At 39.1% G+C, this 15,811-nt stretch overlaps 3 protein-coding genes across 4 annotated transcripts; 2 read left to right on the top strand and 1 right to left on the bottom strand.

Annotated features, from left to right (window-relative positions):
• Nucleotides 1–8: 8 nt before the first annotated feature.
• Nucleotides 9–2,261, top strand: si:zfos-1056e6.1 (uncharacterized protein LOC107988029 homolog). Of its 2 annotated transcripts, none has more exons than XM_042065197.1 (9): nucleotides 9–146; nucleotides 523–572; nucleotides 673–717; nucleotides 872–936; nucleotides 1,069–1,106; nucleotides 1,222–1,274; nucleotides 1,413–1,475; nucleotides 1,732–1,782; nucleotides 1,925–2,261. In XM_042065197.1, exons 1-9 carry the CDS (start codon nucleotides 77–79, stop codon nucleotides 1,976–1,978), a joined length of 489 nt encoding a protein of 162 aa, XP_041921131.1. In that variant the 5' UTR covers nucleotides 9–76; the 3' UTR covers nucleotides 1,979–2,261. The 2 variants fall into 2 exon arrangements, with proteins under 2 accessions (XP_041921131.1, XP_041921130.1); XM_042065196.1 differs by having other exon boundaries at nucleotides 523–590.
• Nucleotides 2,262–3,178: 917 nt separating this feature from the next.
• ppm1g (protein phosphatase, Mg2+/Mn2+ dependent, 1G) lies at nucleotides 3,179–8,575 on the bottom strand. The gene is made up of 10 exons (XM_042065195.1): nucleotides 8,011–8,575; nucleotides 7,435–7,504; nucleotides 7,168–7,253; nucleotides 6,860–6,989; nucleotides 5,987–6,486; nucleotides 5,764–5,898; nucleotides 5,396–5,630; nucleotides 4,910–5,039; nucleotides 4,526–4,622; nucleotides 3,179–4,400 (listed from the first exon to the last, which is right to left on the bottom strand). The coding sequence occupies exons 1-10, from the start codon at nucleotides 8,119–8,121 to the stop codon at nucleotides 4,212–4,214; spliced, it is 1,683 nt and encodes a 560-aa protein (XP_041921129.1). The 5' UTR covers nucleotides 8,122–8,575; the 3' UTR covers nucleotides 3,179–4,211.
• A 465-nt stretch (nucleotides 8,576–9,040) lies between these two features.
• On the top strand, nucleotides 9,041–15,719 carry LOC121684989 (polyribonucleotide nucleotidyltransferase 1, mitochondrial). Its single transcript, XM_042065194.1, has 28 exons — nucleotides 9,041–9,303; nucleotides 9,555–9,615; nucleotides 10,020–10,094; nucleotides 10,266–10,371; nucleotides 10,498–10,547; nucleotides 10,649–10,712; nucleotides 10,797–10,844; nucleotides 10,955–11,068; nucleotides 11,172–11,358; nucleotides 11,479–11,530; nucleotides 11,613–11,670; nucleotides 11,794–11,890; nucleotides 12,010–12,112; nucleotides 12,240–12,310; nucleotides 12,426–12,462; nucleotides 12,779–12,845; nucleotides 12,929–13,018; nucleotides 13,111–13,164; nucleotides 13,262–13,371; nucleotides 13,950–14,021; nucleotides 14,137–14,200; nucleotides 14,316–14,399; nucleotides 14,486–14,569; nucleotides 14,676–14,782; nucleotides 14,906–14,961; nucleotides 15,088–15,166; nucleotides 15,250–15,297; nucleotides 15,449–15,719. The coding sequence occupies exons 1-28, from the start codon at nucleotides 9,182–9,184 to the stop codon at nucleotides 15,599–15,601; spliced, it is 2,313 nt and encodes a 770-aa protein (XP_041921128.1). The 5' UTR covers nucleotides 9,041–9,181; the 3' UTR covers nucleotides 15,602–15,719.
• Nucleotides 15,720–15,811: the final 92 nt, after the last annotated feature.

The raw sequence follows: 15,811 nt of genomic DNA, 5'->3' as shown, positions 1-15,811 counted from the left end.
ATCTGTGCTGGAGGATGTCTTGTCTATTTGGAAGTGGTCAAAGTAAAAGGCGGGACTTTGTCTAGAGATAAACGAAATGGCTAACATAAGCTGCAATAAACAGCTTAAAAAAATATGGATTGCTCTGAAGAGGCTTGATCAAAACGGTTAGTTTTGTTACGTTTTACGAACGCTTACCTTTTGTGTCTTTTAATTTACTTTCAATTAAAGATAAAAAACGACATTTTAGGCATTGGTTTGTTTACTGTTGATATGGGATTGCCACAGTAACGGGCACATTTCAGAAATTCAAGTCCATTTACACGTTGATCTTAAACATGTCATATCATTTAATATCCTAATTGTAATCATCAGCACAGTAGAAGATCGACCGATTTGAGAAAGTTAGCCTACTATGAAAGATCTTAGAGCAGGCTTTAAAATCGTTGGTGATGATTATGTCCCAGGTGTAATTGACAGCTCACCCCATGAACTGTGTTCTAGTAACTTATCAAACCTAATGTTTCTCGTTTTGTTTTGCAGACGAAAGAGTAATTGCTTTAAGAGAAGTCAGTATAACCAGGGATGCAGAGGTGACCACGGTTAAAGAAGTAATAATAATTTTTATGCATCACGATTCTGTTTTGCAGTAGTAGACTACACATTTATCCTCTTAATTTCATCTGTTTTCAGGTTATAACACATTCTTTTGGACTGGCTTCCCATGTCACATTGAAGGTCTGCTCTTGTTATTTTAATGTCTGTGTAGGTTTAAATAGTATACAATTGAATTCTAATGGAATTTGTTCAGGTTGTGCATATTTTGATGGACAGTAACATGTTTGTATGTAATCTAGCTCATCCCATTTGAATATGCCACATTTTGTTATAGATAAGAAATAGCCATGGATCCCTAATTCCTTTAAACAACTCTCTACCTGGCAGCACTAAACAAAGGCAAGTCTTTGAAGTCTATTCTCTTTTACATCACTTACAAATCTTGCATTGCATTTGAATGACCTGTGCTGCACTAATGTAGTAGCCTACATTTTACCAAGCTGAAAACGTCTTTGCTTATTTGATCCTTAGGCCTCATGTTTTGGAAGTTGCTAAGACCTTCCAGCATGGTGAGATTAAATAAAGCAAGTACATTTACCCTAATGAAAAGTTTATCGCTAGCTGTACCTACGGAACTAAATGATCAACGTGAACCTGTTAATTTGTTTTTCCCATAACCTGAAGTTACTCCAAGGCCCCGGGTTGTTGCCATGAGACTTCAGAGTGTTGTAAGGAGGGTAAGATTTAGAATAGTCCCCATGATGATCTAAATATCCACATGATCTACTGATCTAAAATCCATATGAGGTAATCCAAGAAAATCCTCTTTACATACACATATTACATACATATACTACACAATTGTTTTCATGTAGATTGAGCGTCTTGAAGAACTTCTTCCTCGGATTAAACTGCAGCATCATGAAAAGATGAATAAGGTAGCTTATTTTGTGTTCACTTATTGTTGCCTTAAGATTTTTGTCATGAGTAATCTGCAAAATTGACTTCCCACAAGGTTATCTTGAAATATGATTCAGAAATATATTGACTGAACTATATTGAACTATACTGTATATATTAAGTCACTCTTACTTATTATATGTGGGTATTTTTGTATTAATACTATTGCAGAATTAAATAATTTAAATCATTATCATCATCCTTTAACTTGACCAAAATTATACTCTTATTTAGGACATTGAATTGCTGAACCAAAAGCTGGTATTTCTTCATAAAAGAATGAAGGTAACAACCTTGTCATAACTGTTTCAATACTGTAGTCTTAGCGAAAATTTATCAACGTTTTAACACATCCTATTCAGCACTTTCTGTATTTGCATTTGGGCTGTACCAGACTATTAATGCTTTTGTCATCTTTGGGCTACAGATGGCAGATTCGCACTGCTGGAAAGGGAGACTCATAAGGCCTCCTCTGTGGTAGCCATGGCACCGGATATGTTTACAGTTAATCCCTCAGGAGCTGTTATGAGTAGAGGCAAGGGCCTTTATAAGTGTGTTTGGGCATCAAACCCAGTGTGTTGTGTTCTTGAGATGGATGCATAGTTTAAATGGCCAATTAGAGTATGTTCTTCTGCATTACATCAAGAGAGAATAATGCATTTTATTGTATTTATTTATTTGTGATGTTATACACATGATTTGGACATGTATAGATTTTTATTTAAGACTTACAGGTGAATTATGTATTAAAATCATTTGACATATTTGGCATTCAACTTATATGCTTTTTTTTAAATCACTGTGTAAAAAGGGTGTAGATGTAATGATCAGATGTAACGTAAGCCTGATATGACATTGAATCTGAATATACAGATACCACAGATTTTAAGCATAGGATGATCTGAGCACAACAAATCTAACCCCTTGACATTGAAATGTGTATAATGTAAATTACTATAGATCTCTGAGCTTATGTAAGCAGCCTTACAGTACAGTACAACACAGTTCATGCTCAGATGATGTATAAACATTGTTTTTAAAACATACTGTCTTACTTATCCAAGCCTTGCAAATCTTACAGACCTTTTAGAGTGAAGATCTTGTATTTAAGTACATCATAAACAAGAATTAATGCATATGCTGCACACTTGATATGAAGCAAAACATTTGCCTTACTGTGATCACAGTGTATTCATATCTTGTCTAGTGAATACTTTGTGGATCAAAACCACCACTGTAGACATTTGTTACTAAGTATATTCTATGATCAATATTAATTACTAATCTGAAACTGGTATGGTTGGAATAACAAGACTTTTCTAAGGAAGATGGCAATACCCATTTTCCTTTGTCTTGAATTATGGAAAAACAAAGCAAGCCAAACAAATAAGGAAATGAAGGATGCTTACAATGTTAAACGATTAAAAACATGAGAAAATAATCAAATTGAATCAAAATGCACGTTTAAAGGTCATGCGACCCAATAATGTGTATTTAAACATTTCAGATTGTATCCACCTGTAGTCCTCCTAGCTACACTTTACGATGTCCCTTGCTATGGATGATTGAAAGGGTACTCTGAAATAATTACAAGCTTATAATCAATTCTGTCTAAGCACTGCTACAAATTTCACATCCAAAATGAACACTTTTGTCCAATAACAAGGCTATGTTGAAACAATTTTGTCAACATTAGTTTATTGATTCAGGGAAAACGATAAGATCTTGGTTTGAGCAGGTGTTTTTATTTTCTCCTATGCAACTCACAACGATGCTGAAAAAGTACCAAAATATATATTCCAAAATACCTTGTATATAAACCTTACTGAAATGTGGATGTGGAGACAACAAGACAATTAACAGGAGCAATGCCCAGAGCTGCTTTCCCTGTGACAGGTTTTTTTTTAAACCATCATGGCCTTACCCCCTACACAGAATCAGCTGATTCCGGTCCCTGGATTTGACAGGCATTTCACCAATTCTGCCTCTACGGTCTGAATTATAGCTAGTGCTGGGTGTTGTGTGTTAGATTTAATGCATAACGCAAATTTTTAATTTGGACAACCCAGGTGATGAGGTTCATGGGTCGACAACCAAAAGCACAGGAATGTTGGGGTAAAACACCTCACAAATGGAACTCTGGAATCCCTTTTTTTGTTAATGAAAAAAGGGGGATGGGGTGAAGTCAAAATACCTGCAGTAAAAGATCCAACTTGGTAAAACAAGTCAACAAAATCTCATTTGTGACATTATTTAAAAAAAAAACTCATTTGAACATAATACACTGGTCATCAGACACCAAAACTCACATTGATCCACAATAAAAAGGCGAATAAACTTTATATGACAGGTACTGGAAAAAATACTATATACATAAAACAAGGACATAAGATACCGGACGATTACATTTAAGATTCCTAGGATTGACAAACTACTTGAATCATGTTTTCGTCACATCTTGGCTAGGTGGTTGCTTAGCGTATCCAAATATATTTGTGAACAAGTCAAAAACAGGGCATATAAGCAAAAAAAATAAATTTACAAAAAGAAGAAAAAAATTGGCTGGTTTACCTTTTAATGTTATTAGTCTGGGGTTAACTAAAATGACCTCCCTTCTCGTCAGACACTGTCTTTTGTGTTTTGTTTTAAACAAACATTTCATCCCAGGTTGTCCTCGAGTTCTGACATTCATTGAATTCTCTTCGAGATTTCTTTCATTCAGTCTTGGACTTCTTGTTATCACTGCCATTCTTTTCTGCCTCTGTTTCCTCCGGCTTCCTCTTCTTGGTGGCTTCTGCCTGGTTTCCCCCAGTGTAGGGCACAAAGGTGATGATCATACAGGTCATGTTGTCGCAGCCGGTGCCATCGCCAGACGTGTCTGGAGCCAGGCAATGGTCAAGAAGCTATGGGGGGGGCAACAACATTAGACTCACAAAGCCAAAGAAAGACAGAGACAACTTGTACAAAGTGGACAAGAAGCTTTTTTTCTACTGGTCAGGGCATGAAAACACCTCTCTACGCATCCTACCTCTTCAACAATAGATGTCAGCGACCGATGTTCACCGTCTTTAGGCTTCATCCTCTCACTGATATAGTCCACCACCTCCTGACTGCTCATGACATTCCTGTGAAGAAAATGACCAATCATTACAATGCATTGCTCTATAAAACAAGGATGCCTACATCTGCAATGAATCACATAATGGATCATTAGAATCAAGGCAAGAGGTTTGCTACAGAGACAGATGAGCATACCAGATTCTGCCTGATATGACACTGAATCTGATGGGTGCTACACATTGATGGTGGTTAGTGAGGTTCCCCCTTCACTGTAAAGGGCTTTGGGTGTCAAGTTATCATTGTTGTTGTTGTTGCTGCTACAGAGACAGAAAATAAAGATGGAAGAGCATACCAGATTCCGTCACATGCGAGCACCATGAAGTCATGCTCCTCGTTGAGAGTTAGCACTTTCACATCTGGCAAGGCTGAGATCATCTGCTCTTCGGGAGGAAGATTCTTGTTCCTCTTGTAGAAATGATCTCCTGCATTGTAGTGACAGAAACAGGGTGTAATTTCAGTTGGGTGATTCCTCTGGATCAAAAGTACCACTGCAAGTGGAAATATACTCTCAACTCCTCAGTTTTTCACAGCTGAGGGAGCTGTGGTTTCCCTTTTGATTTAACATTTGGGAGGGTGACTTGTTTAAACCCAGGCATCAACAAGTACACTTTGGCAATAATGGAAAACAGTGCTGGACTTTCTTTAGTATCCAAGCAATCAAACAGTGCTCTCTAAATAAACTATTCCAGCAACCATTCCACAAAAAAAAAAAAAAAAAAAAGCTGTCAAGCACTAATGCAAATAAGTCAATATTCATTAAAACATATATATAATTTACCAATGGCTCTGGAGAGGTTGAGTCCGCCATTGACCCGGCCATCCATGGTTACTTTCCCTCCAGCATTCTTTATTCTAGCCAGCTCTACTTCATCCTCTGGTTTGTGGTCATAAGACATGTCAATGGCCTTCCCCTTCTCGGACACGACGCAACGGGAGTCCCCTGCATTGGCCACAATTAACTGCTTCCCACGGATAAGTGCAACAACTGCTGTGGTACCACTGTCGGAACCAGGCTAAGGGGATCAGAAGAGAACCACATTAACCACTGCAGACATAACATAAAACCATGTAAGATTAGTAGTTTGTTTTGCTGGTAGTTTGTTTCAGACAGGAACCAAATCATTACTGAATGGAGTTCAGTGGTACCTCCTCTTTCCCATCCATGCCAGGTAAGCACATATCCTCATCCTCATCTTCAGAATCATCTTCTTCCAGTTCCTCGGTGTCGTCATCTTCATCATTTTCACTGCTGTTTTCTCCTTCATCTTCCTCACTGCAATCCTATGAGGTAAAAAGTTGGTTATTTAAAGGTAGTCTTCCCACTGAATCATGTTACTCATAATGAGACACAGTCCATATCTGTCCATACCTCTTCATCGCTGCCCTCATCCTCATCCTCACCGTCTTCTGACTCCTCGCTGTCCTCAAAGAACTTAGACTTGGTACTTCCCTGTGGCAGAGCAGCCGAGGCAGAGCAGGAAGGACCAGCATCCCCTGTTGATCCCGCGCCACCCTCCTCTTTGCCAGCTTTCTCCCCACTGGACCCGGAGCTGGACCCAGACCCAGAACCCGAGCTCCCCGAGTCACCTGCTGCCGCAGCCGCCACCGCCGCCGCTCTCCTGCAGGCTCGGATTTTGGACCCCCCCGCTGTTGCCACTGCCGCTTTGGCCTTCCCGTTGCTGTCTGCCCCGGTGGCTGTGCTCTCCACTTCTCCATTGATGCCCTTCTCTGCATCTGACTCCTTGGCGGCTTCGCTAGCCAACTTCTTGGCGTGCTTGGCGGCAGTGAGGTCCTGGCCGTAGCGAATGAGCAGCTCCTCAATGGTCATGGTGGCCTCTTCGTGCAGGAGAGCCGCCTCTTCTTTGTCCACTTAAGAGGAGAAAGGCAGACGACCGAGTGAAGTTAATACCCCAGTGTTCATGAAGTAGAACAGTGCATGCTCTCTAATTCGGATACCTTAAGGACAGCCTGAAAATAATTATACACTACTGGGCTTGGCCTCATAATTTCAAAAATGTGCCATTGTTTTGTTTTGATTTGTTGTTCTCAGCTTTGCCAAAGGCAGTATCAGCAATGTTTATTTTTGAAAGACAAAGAAGGCTAGTTTAATTTGGCTTTAAGCCAGAAGAATTCCAAAACAAAAGAAACATAAAAAAGTACATACTCCGAATTAGCCCTATCTGTCCGGAAGGTTATATAGTAGCTTTGATGAATGGGAATTTACGTCATAAAACCCACTCACCATCATCCTCATCAGCCACCTTTTCATTGGCTGCTTCTTCCTGTGGACGGCCGGCTATCTGAACGAGCTCCTTGATCACTTCCTCTGTCGTGATCCTCCCATCTATGGCTAAAAAGGCATCCTCTAAAGCCTGTGAAGTGTGAGCGAGTCCATTAATACTGCCAGCTTCATACATGCAAATGCACCAGAGGCCACTAGACTGAGTGGGAAAAGCTTTTTGTTTGTAATTCTAAAACTTGTAAAAACTGATGATGCACATGATCATATGTAAACACTTATCAGTATAGCTAGTGTGAGAACCTGTTTACCTTTTGCAGTTTGCCATCTTTGTAAGTCTTTTGCTCCTTAATGATGTCTGGTAAGTACTTGGAACAATACAAGGCAACTTCCTCACCTAGGGAGAGATCAATTTAATATCCAATATAATATCTACATTGATATGCACAGGCTATAGCACAACCATTTCATAGGATGGATGCATTTACAGGGTTTTCCATTAAGTTGGATAGACCATTTTGGACACTTGGGTGGGTGATTGTCTCTTGCAACAGTAAAATCAATCCTAAACGTCATACCTCCATGTCCATCATAGACCGCAAACATTGCCGTTTCTTCATCCAGTTCTGGAATGCAATTGTGGGCATCCTGGAGGATAGAAACAAGCCTTTACAGACGTTGCAGTATCTACTTTTAGCTGTATTTTACTGTGCGCATCGTACATTCTCGGATAGTGCTTTATCATAGATTTGTTGGAACACTTTTTGCAACAATAAATAAATGTTAACATGTTTCCAAAACTTTACGAAACTAACATAATGTATTGCTAATAATGGGTAGAAACATGTTTGAATATCTGGCCATACTGACCTCTTAGGAGGCATTCGAGTTAATATCAGGTTAGCATGTGTACTGAAATCAAACTACAATGTTAACTGTAACTATGCAATGTTAACAATGAAATTGATCGACAAAACAAATCCCACGAGTCTTATATATTCGTTTGCCAAGGTGGGCAGAGCACAAAGCTACAAAGACTGCGTGAGATATCAATCCAGTTAGCATTAGCTGCACATATCTGCGACATTTTACCGCCCTAGCAAGCAAGGCCATCATGCAACTTTTAAGTCAATACTCTAACAAAGGGTTCTTACCTCCATAGAAATGCGCCATCCTTGCATGGCTGAAAATCCGTAGGTCATGTTGTGGTTTCCTCCATTGGCACTTGTTTTAACAGTATTAGGCTGCGACAAGTAAGCCCCCATGATGGAAGAGTAACTTTATAACTGTGTGGGTAACAATCTGGTAATCTGAATCAGTTAAAGCAAAAGAGACGTGAAACTCTTTTGTATGACAAATGTGACTGAAAGAGTGAGCCAGGTAGCTAGTCCTGTTGAAGAACACTTTCAAACATCTCAATGTAGAGTGGTCCGTAGAACAAGCTATGAAGCTAGCCGGTGTAATTGCTAGCTCGCTAGCTAGCTATCTAACACAAGTAGAGGTAGTCTTGAGTTTCTTCCAAACAGAGGATTCAAAATTAGCATTAACGAACGCATCGAAGACCAACTAACAACTGAATTACACAGAACTTCCAAATAATCCCTTTTTGAGGTAAAATCAACTTTGGCTATTACTCAAAATAAAGAAAAATGTCAGCACGTGTAATTGCCAACATAATCAACAGACCCTCAAAAGAACCGGAGAGACATACCGGAAGAGGAAATGCGTCAACCACTCAGAGCGCGGAGGAGGATACTTTTGGCGTGATCTTGTGATGTTAATTTGGACAACATCTTGAGTTTTAGATACTCCTCCAATTCAGTTCATTTTACTTTCTAAATACCTGCATGCATATCGACTAAGAAATCACTTATTATTTCATATTACAAGGTTTTAAAGGCTGCTGTTTCTTAATCTGATGTAGTTACTGACTAGTGTTGTACATTTCACAGCAGCATGGCACATGGCAATGTTCTCACTTTCTTAACGCAATAAACTCCTGATAAATATACATAATGTAGTTTTTGTTAAAGACATAACGTTATTGTGTTGGTTATGCACACTCCAACTGTGGGAGACGCTCTTTATCTATAAACAGCAAACAAGTAAAGTTTATATATGTATGTATCTTTTTACAGTCTATGGTATGTATGTATTTTTGTTTTTTTTTATCTTGAACCGAACAACCCTGAACATGCCATAGACCGTACGGAACATGCCCACTGCAGAGTTTCCGGCCATGTGATCTAACATGGCGCTCTACAGTAACTTCAATCTGTCAATGCCGCTCTTACAATAAGATTTTTTACAGTCTCTGGTCTAAATATGAAATATTTACTCGGACTGGGACCCTCGTTGGTCCGATTCAGTGTGCGTTGTTGTCATCATCAGAGTGTTTGGGGCAGTCATGGAACTATACGGAAAGTTGGAGTGGATTTAGGGGAAAGGTAGGCAGCAAATCTTTCAGTCATGCTGCTAACATCTCTAACAGTCTCACGTAGACGATTTGTAAAACTGATAATCCTTATAATTTACGTGTCTCAAAGCCAATCATAAACTGACGTTCAGTTTGCAAACTTGGTTAAAGATGCTTAGTTTTTTCTGTTACTGTAATTATTGTATGCAACTATGTTTATTGCAATTCTGTGCCTTCTACTGCACATCTTAACACCTACTTTACTCCCTCTCACCTATGAAGAAAGCTTGAGATATCTACGGGGAAGCTTGCTAGATTTGCGGACGGGTCGGCAGTTGTACAGGTAAAATAAGTACTCCAACGCTGCATAGCTGACCATTCAATCTACACAAGAAAGTCATTCTTATAATTGGGTTATCATTCCAATGATATCATTCCGATTTTGATTCTGCTTGTCGATTTCTCAATTCAATTCCAAAATGTAATACTATCTTTAATCTTTATTCCAGGTGTAGTATGTTCTAAACCTTAACTGAACATTCAAAGTGAATATTTATTTATTTATTGATGCACAGACATATACAGGCCTTAATAATCCATACAGAACAATTTTGAGCAGCTAATTAAAATAACTGCTAGGGCTTGTTGTTTTGGAGTCTCGGGTTCCGATTGCTTCTTATCTATTTTACTCAATTCAGGATTTTGGTTCCCAACCCTAATCTTAACTGTTTTTTTCCCTTACATAAGCTTGGGGATACCTCTGTCATGGTCACCGCTGTCAGCAGAATAAAACCCTCTCCCTCTCAGTTCATGCCACTTGTTGTAAGTGCTTACATCAACATGGAGGATCCTTGTTTATGTATTTACCTTTGAGTGCTCTAACATATTTCAAGACACAGTGGAACCTTCGTAATTGTATTTGGAGATATTTAGTTGGTTGCTCTATAAGCTTTGTGTTTGTGTTGTAAAAAACTATTTGCTCCCGATTACTAGGTGGATTACAGACAGAAGGCTGCTGCAGCTGGAAGAATACCAACCAATTATCTTCGTCGAGAGTTGGGAACTACAGATAATGAAATTCTGACCAGTAGACTCATTGGTAAGATTAATCACCTTTTTAACATCCACTAAACAGCCCAAACAGCCACTTTCACATACATTATCTTTTTGTATGTATTGTATTGAAAGCCTTTAGGGTAGTGTTTGAACTCACCTTTTTTCTCAGATCGGTCAATAAGGCCCCTCTTCCCTGCGGGATATTTTTATGACACACAAGTAAGTGATATCAACATCTTACAAAATCCTAATGTTTTGATTATTTGAGTTGAGCTGTCATTAAATCAAGCACATGATGATTCCTGTTTTATATATTCCAGGTGCTTTGTAACCTGTTGGCTGTCGACGGAGTTAATAATCCAGATGTGCTTGCCATCAATGCAGGTGAGCTTAATGAGTCGAATTTTCAGCTAGCAAAATAATAATTGCTGAAAGGCACTCCTCACATGGTTTGTTTGTTTCCAATAGCATCTGCTGCTCTGGCCTTGTCAGACATCCCATGGAATGGACCAATAGGTATGTAATGGGTACATGCGCTGGTTAATTGTTCTGTGTGAGTGAATACATAAATACTATCAGACATACATTCTGTGTAAGCCAGACGTGTGTCTAATGTTAATTTTAAGGTGCTGTCAGGATGGGTTTGGTTGATGGGGAGTTTATTGTGAATCCCACACGAAAACAAATGTCCGAAAGCACTCTGGATCTGGTTGTGGCAGGAGCAGCGCACAGTCAAGTAGGTATGTCTCACCCATGTCTCCATATGCAGCTAAACAATTGTAAATGGGATATTGGCACATCAGAAGCCTTACAGGTCCACTCACTTTTGGTATCTTTCATTAGTGATGATGGAGGCCTCTGGAGAGAACGTTCTTCAGCAAGATTTCTGTCACGCCATCAAGGTTGGTGTCAAGCACATCCAGCAGATCATCCTGGGTATTCAGCAGCTGGTCAGAGAGCAGAAAGTGGTCAAACGAACACCTCAAAAACTGTTCGCTCCCCCCCCAGAAATGGTGGATTTCGTACGCAGGTAAGACCATGTCTTCATTCCTTGCATTACATTTTTCATTTTTTGAGGTATTACTAGTCATATCTCCTGCAAATGTGATATACACTGTTGAACCTACATTTGTGACTATTTGTTTTACAGACAGGCTAGTGAAAAGATCTATGCAGTTTTCACTGACTACGCCCATGATAAAGTAAGCATACTTTATTGCATTAAGTCTCTTGTATGTGCAGATTCATTTTACAATCTCATATTGAGACCTATTTTCTCCTCAGATTTCCCGAGATGAGGCTGTAAACAAGATAAGATTGGAGACTGAGGAGCAAATTAGAGGTAAAGACCTGATGAAGCTATGCTCAGAATTTCTTTATTACCCAGAGCCTTTTTATGTAAACTTTATCATGTACAGTATATAACTTTTCTATGAATTTCTATAACTTTCCTATGTCTCTTTAGAAAAGTATCCTCAGGCAGATATTTTTGAAGTTATTGAGTCGTTCAATGTGGTTTCAAAGGAAGTATTTCGAAACCTAGTGCTCAACGAGTACAAAAGGTAAGCTTCTGATGTACTCATATAGACTTGTGATAACATCTGTGCCATACCACCTTTTCTTCTGCATGCATATCAGAGTTATGTAATAGATTTTAACAGAGATTTTATTTGTGGTCTAGATGTGATGGTAGAAGTCTGACTGCACTGAGGGATATTTCTTGCGAAGTGGATATTTTCAAGCCTTTACATGGCTCAGCACTATTCCAAAGAGGACAAACCCAGGTATAAGGGATTTCTCTTTAATTATTTTACCTGTGATTGTGTGAATAAAATATTTTGAACAGATTACATACTAACCAGTATGTTTCCACTTCTTATTTTCTAACTGTGCATTTGGTTCATACCATAGGTTCTTTGCACTGTTACTTTTGACTCCCTTGAATCCAGTGTCAAAACAGATTTAATTACCACAGCTTTAAGGTAAGACAATTAATAATAATATTTGAAATAATAATATAACCAAATAATTGAATGTGTGTGAGAATTGACAATTTCAACATATAACATTATTTCCTTCATTTCTTCTTTTTAACAGTGGCATTAAAGACAAGAATTTCATGCTTCACTATGAAGTAAGTGGCATTAACATAACTATGTATGTACCCACAGTTTAAAGTATACTGTGACCTTAATTTGAACAAACTAGAATGATCTTCTTTTTTTTTTGAAAGTATATATTATTTTTTTTTGGCCTTTTTATGCCTTTAATGAGAGGACAGTGACGAATGACAGGAAGCGAGTGGGAGAGAGAGTCGGGGTAGGATCCGGAAAGGACCATGGGGCGGGAATCAAACCCGGGTCGCCGGTCTACGGTGCAGGTGCCCCAGCCAGTCGCGCCATGGCCGGGGCCCTAGAATGATCTTTTTTTAAATAATTTGTGTCTTTCAGTTCCCACCATATGCAACAAATGAGATTGGAAAGATGGGCGGTATGAACAGAAGGGAGCTGGGCCACGGTCAGTGTTTGTTGTTGCTCATAAGCAATGAGCCAAGTATCGTAGTAAGATTCCTAATGTTGTTGTTTTTTGTGATCCCAAAGGAGCACTAGCGGAGAAAGCCTTGAGATCCATCATCCCCAAAGACTTCCCCTTCACAATTCGTGTCACATCAGAAGTTCTGGAATCCAATGGTTTGTCTCCTTATCTTTGTTATTATGCACCTATTTAATTCATGATTAGTGCTTTTCTCCATTGCTGAGCATTACATGTATGTCTTCTCCAGGATCTTCATCCATGGCATCTGCTTGTGGAGGCAGTTTGGCTCTGATGGATGCTGGTATGTATTGTGAAGATCCCATTTGGCTCTGAACATTTATCAAAGGAAAGAATCCAGACATATCAACTTTACTGACCCTTATCTGTTTTGGATTTAGGTGTGCCAATATCATCAGCTGTGGCTGGTGTGGCAATTGGCTTGATATCCAAGCCTGATCCTGAGAAACCGTCTGAAATTCAGGATTATAGGTTACTGACAGATATTCTGGTATGAATTGTCCAAATTGCTGTCACCTCACAAGCCCTAATTGAAATTACGGGCAAACTACCATGTCTAAAGTTTAACTTAAGCTAATCAGTTTCAGTGCTACACTCTGGGGGCATGTTCCTGAGTCCCGATGTTCATGCCCCCAAAGCGTAGCCCTGTAGCTGCCAGGCTGCTTTAGCTGCAGCAACTCAAGCTAGGTAAAACCGATTGCTGCAGCCAACAGCTAGTAGCCAGGCAGCTGCAGCACTACACACTGGGGACATGTTCATAAGCCCCCGTGTTCATTCCCCCACAGTGTACGGAGATCTATGTGAAACATCGCCGTAATTCCCCTTTCAGCTAATCATGCGGCAAGATCCATTTGCTAATTTAATACCATGAGCAAGATCCTAAGCACAGACATCGGTGGGTCAGCTCAATGCTCCACATGCCACACACATAGTTTCAGTTCATGGACGAAAAACTTTACACATCAAGTGACTTTACACTTTGCCCATCATTTCAATTAAGGACCAACATGTTATTGATGCTGATTTTGGAAGTTGGCGATAAATATTTATTTATTTTTTCCAAAATAGGGAATTGAGGATTACAATGGTGATATGGACTTCAAAATGGCAGGGACGATTAAAGGCATCAATGCCTTACAGGTACAAGTACCAGGCAATATGTCCTCTTGGGTTCAGTTTTATTCACTTTTTTCTTTCTTTTTTTAGAGAAATCTTGTGTCTTGTGATATTCTTTCAACATGTCCTCTCTTCTCAGGCTGATATCAAGATTCATGGGCTGCCTTTGAAAATTGTAATGGAGGCTATTCAGCAGGCCACAGGTAAAGCTAAATAAAATGGAGTGAAAAAAAGATGATCTCAGCAACCAATGTGGTGTATTAACAAAGGCCCCTCTTGTCCTCATACCATTATGACATTGATTTCATGTTTTGTCAGTGGCCAGAAAGGAGATTTTGCACATCATGAACCAGACTATTGCTAAGCCAAGAGCCTCCAGAAAGGAAAATGGGCCTGTTGTTGGTATGATCTTTACAGTTTAGATGATGTTTTAATATTTCAGTCTTTGTTTTTATTTAAAGAAATATATACCTGTTCTGTGTTTATAGAAAATGTCCGTGTGCCTGTCTCAAAGAGAGCCCGTTTTGTGGGACCAGGTGGCCTCAATTTACGTCGGATTCAAGCTCAGACAGGTAATTTCCGTTCAATTAAAGAGTCTAATGTTTTAGTTACATGCTTAAGCTAAGATACAGAAAATATGTGGGCAAACTTAAAATGTATTTATAATTTGTCCAATAGGTGTCACAATAAGTCAAGTGGATGAGGAGACTTTCTCTGTGTTTGCGCCAACACCTGGTGCCATGAGCGAAGCCCAGGAGTTCATCACAGAGATTTGCAAGGATGATGTAAGAGTCTGTTTTTTTTCCCCAAGTTTGTTTGGGTTTTTGCTCATTGTTGGTGAGTCCGGTATGTGAGATTGCCTGGGGAGTCTTCTTATGTATCCGTTGTCTTATTTTTTATGTGCGTAGCAAGAACACCAACTTGAATTTGGTGCCATTTACACAGCAACCATCACTGAAATAAGGTAAACGGTTTATAAAACAATCTATATTGCTTAGAATAGTTCATGTTATTTGTTTATCTTTTATGTGATTTGATTTAATTATGGGAGGCATGTGAAATAATTATTGTTCCATCTCCTCTCCTACAGGGATATTGGAGTTATGGTAAAGCTTTATCCCAATATGAGCCCCGTGCTTTTGCATAACTCTCAGTTGGACCATAAGCGGGTTAGTATGAGTCTAACCTGTTTTGAATGCACAAGTGATTATGGGTTACTATCAGATAATATAATATTCCTGTTCAATTTCAGATTAAACATCCCAGTGCCCTTGGTTTTGAAGTTGGACAGCAGATCCAAGTAAGTGCTTTGCAGACCCGAAATTGGGTTTTTGAAGAGTATTCAATATCATAAAACATCATAAAGATGTTTTCAATCATCTGAGTGTGCTTAGCTGGTAGAGCAGATCATTTCTTGGAAAATGCTATTTTTAAATGGTTTCCTCTGACAGGTTAAATTCTTTGGACGCGACCCAACAGATGGAAGGATGAGACTTTCTCGGAAGGTGCTTCAGTCCCCAGCAGCATCAGTGGTGAAAACACTGACTGACAAACACAGCATCACCTTGGGGACAGGCAATGGTCAAACTTCAAGTGCCTCCTGATATAAACGGACTCCTGTACCATGAATATGTCATGAAGTTGTTTCTATTGTGCATGTCTTTTCTATATCTGTATTAATGAATCACCAGTGTAAATAAACTGTGTCCAACTGTTCCTTTTCATCTGTTTTAAGTGTGCTTCATATCATTATGTCATGGGTGCAATACAGTGAATTTTTTTTCCATTTTATATTCAGATTATTGTTTGTAAAA

The sequence above is a fragment of the Alosa sapidissima genome, chromosome 16 (assembly GCF_018492685.1).
Source record: "Alosa sapidissima isolate fAloSap1 chromosome 16, fAloSap1.pri, whole genome shotgun sequence".
In the NCBI taxonomy this organism is placed as follows: domain Eukaryota; kingdom Metazoa; phylum Chordata; class Actinopteri; order Clupeiformes; family Clupeidae; genus Alosa; species Alosa sapidissima.
Note: the sequence above shows the minus strand (reverse complement) of the source record. Positions and strands in the feature narration are given on the sequence as shown.

Bases quoted from the DNA above. Each gene is read 5' to 3' on its own strand.
- si:zfos-1056e6.1 (XM_042065196.1), top strand. From the start codon at position 77: ATGGCTAACATAAGCTGCAATAAACAGCTTAAAAAAATATGGATTGCT. The intron at 718-871 runs GTCTGCTCTTGT...ATTTTGTTATAG, and splicing joins CTTCCCATGTCACATTGAAG to ATAAGAAATAGCCATGGATC. The intron at 1,783-1,924 runs GTAACAACCTTG...TTTGGGCTACAG, and splicing joins TTCTTCATAAAAGAATGAAG to ATGGCAGATTCGCACTGCTG.
- LOC121684989 (XM_042065194.1), top strand. From the start codon at position 9,182: ATGAAATATTTACTCGGACTGGGACCCTCGTTGGTCCGATTCAGTGTG. The intron at 14,400-14,485 runs GTATGATCTTTA...CTGTGTTTATAG, and splicing joins GGAAAATGGGCCTGTTGTTG to AAAATGTCCGTGTGCCTGTC. The intron at 14,783-14,905 runs GTAAGAGTCTGT...TTATGTGCGTAG, and splicing joins CAGAGATTTGCAAGGATGAT to CAAGAACACCAACTTGAATT.
- ppm1g (XM_042065195.1), bottom strand. From the start codon at position 8,121: ATGGGGGCTTACTTGTCGCAGCCTAATACTGTTAAAACAAGTGCCAAT. The intron at 5,899-5,986 runs GTATGGACAGAT...TTTACCTCATAG, and splicing joins ATGAGGGCAGCGATGAAGAG to GATTGCAGTGAGGAAGATGA. The intron at 5,631-5,763 runs GTACCACTGAAC...TGATCCCCTTAG, and splicing joins GCATGGATGGGAAAGAGGAG to CCTGGTTCCGACAGTGGTAC.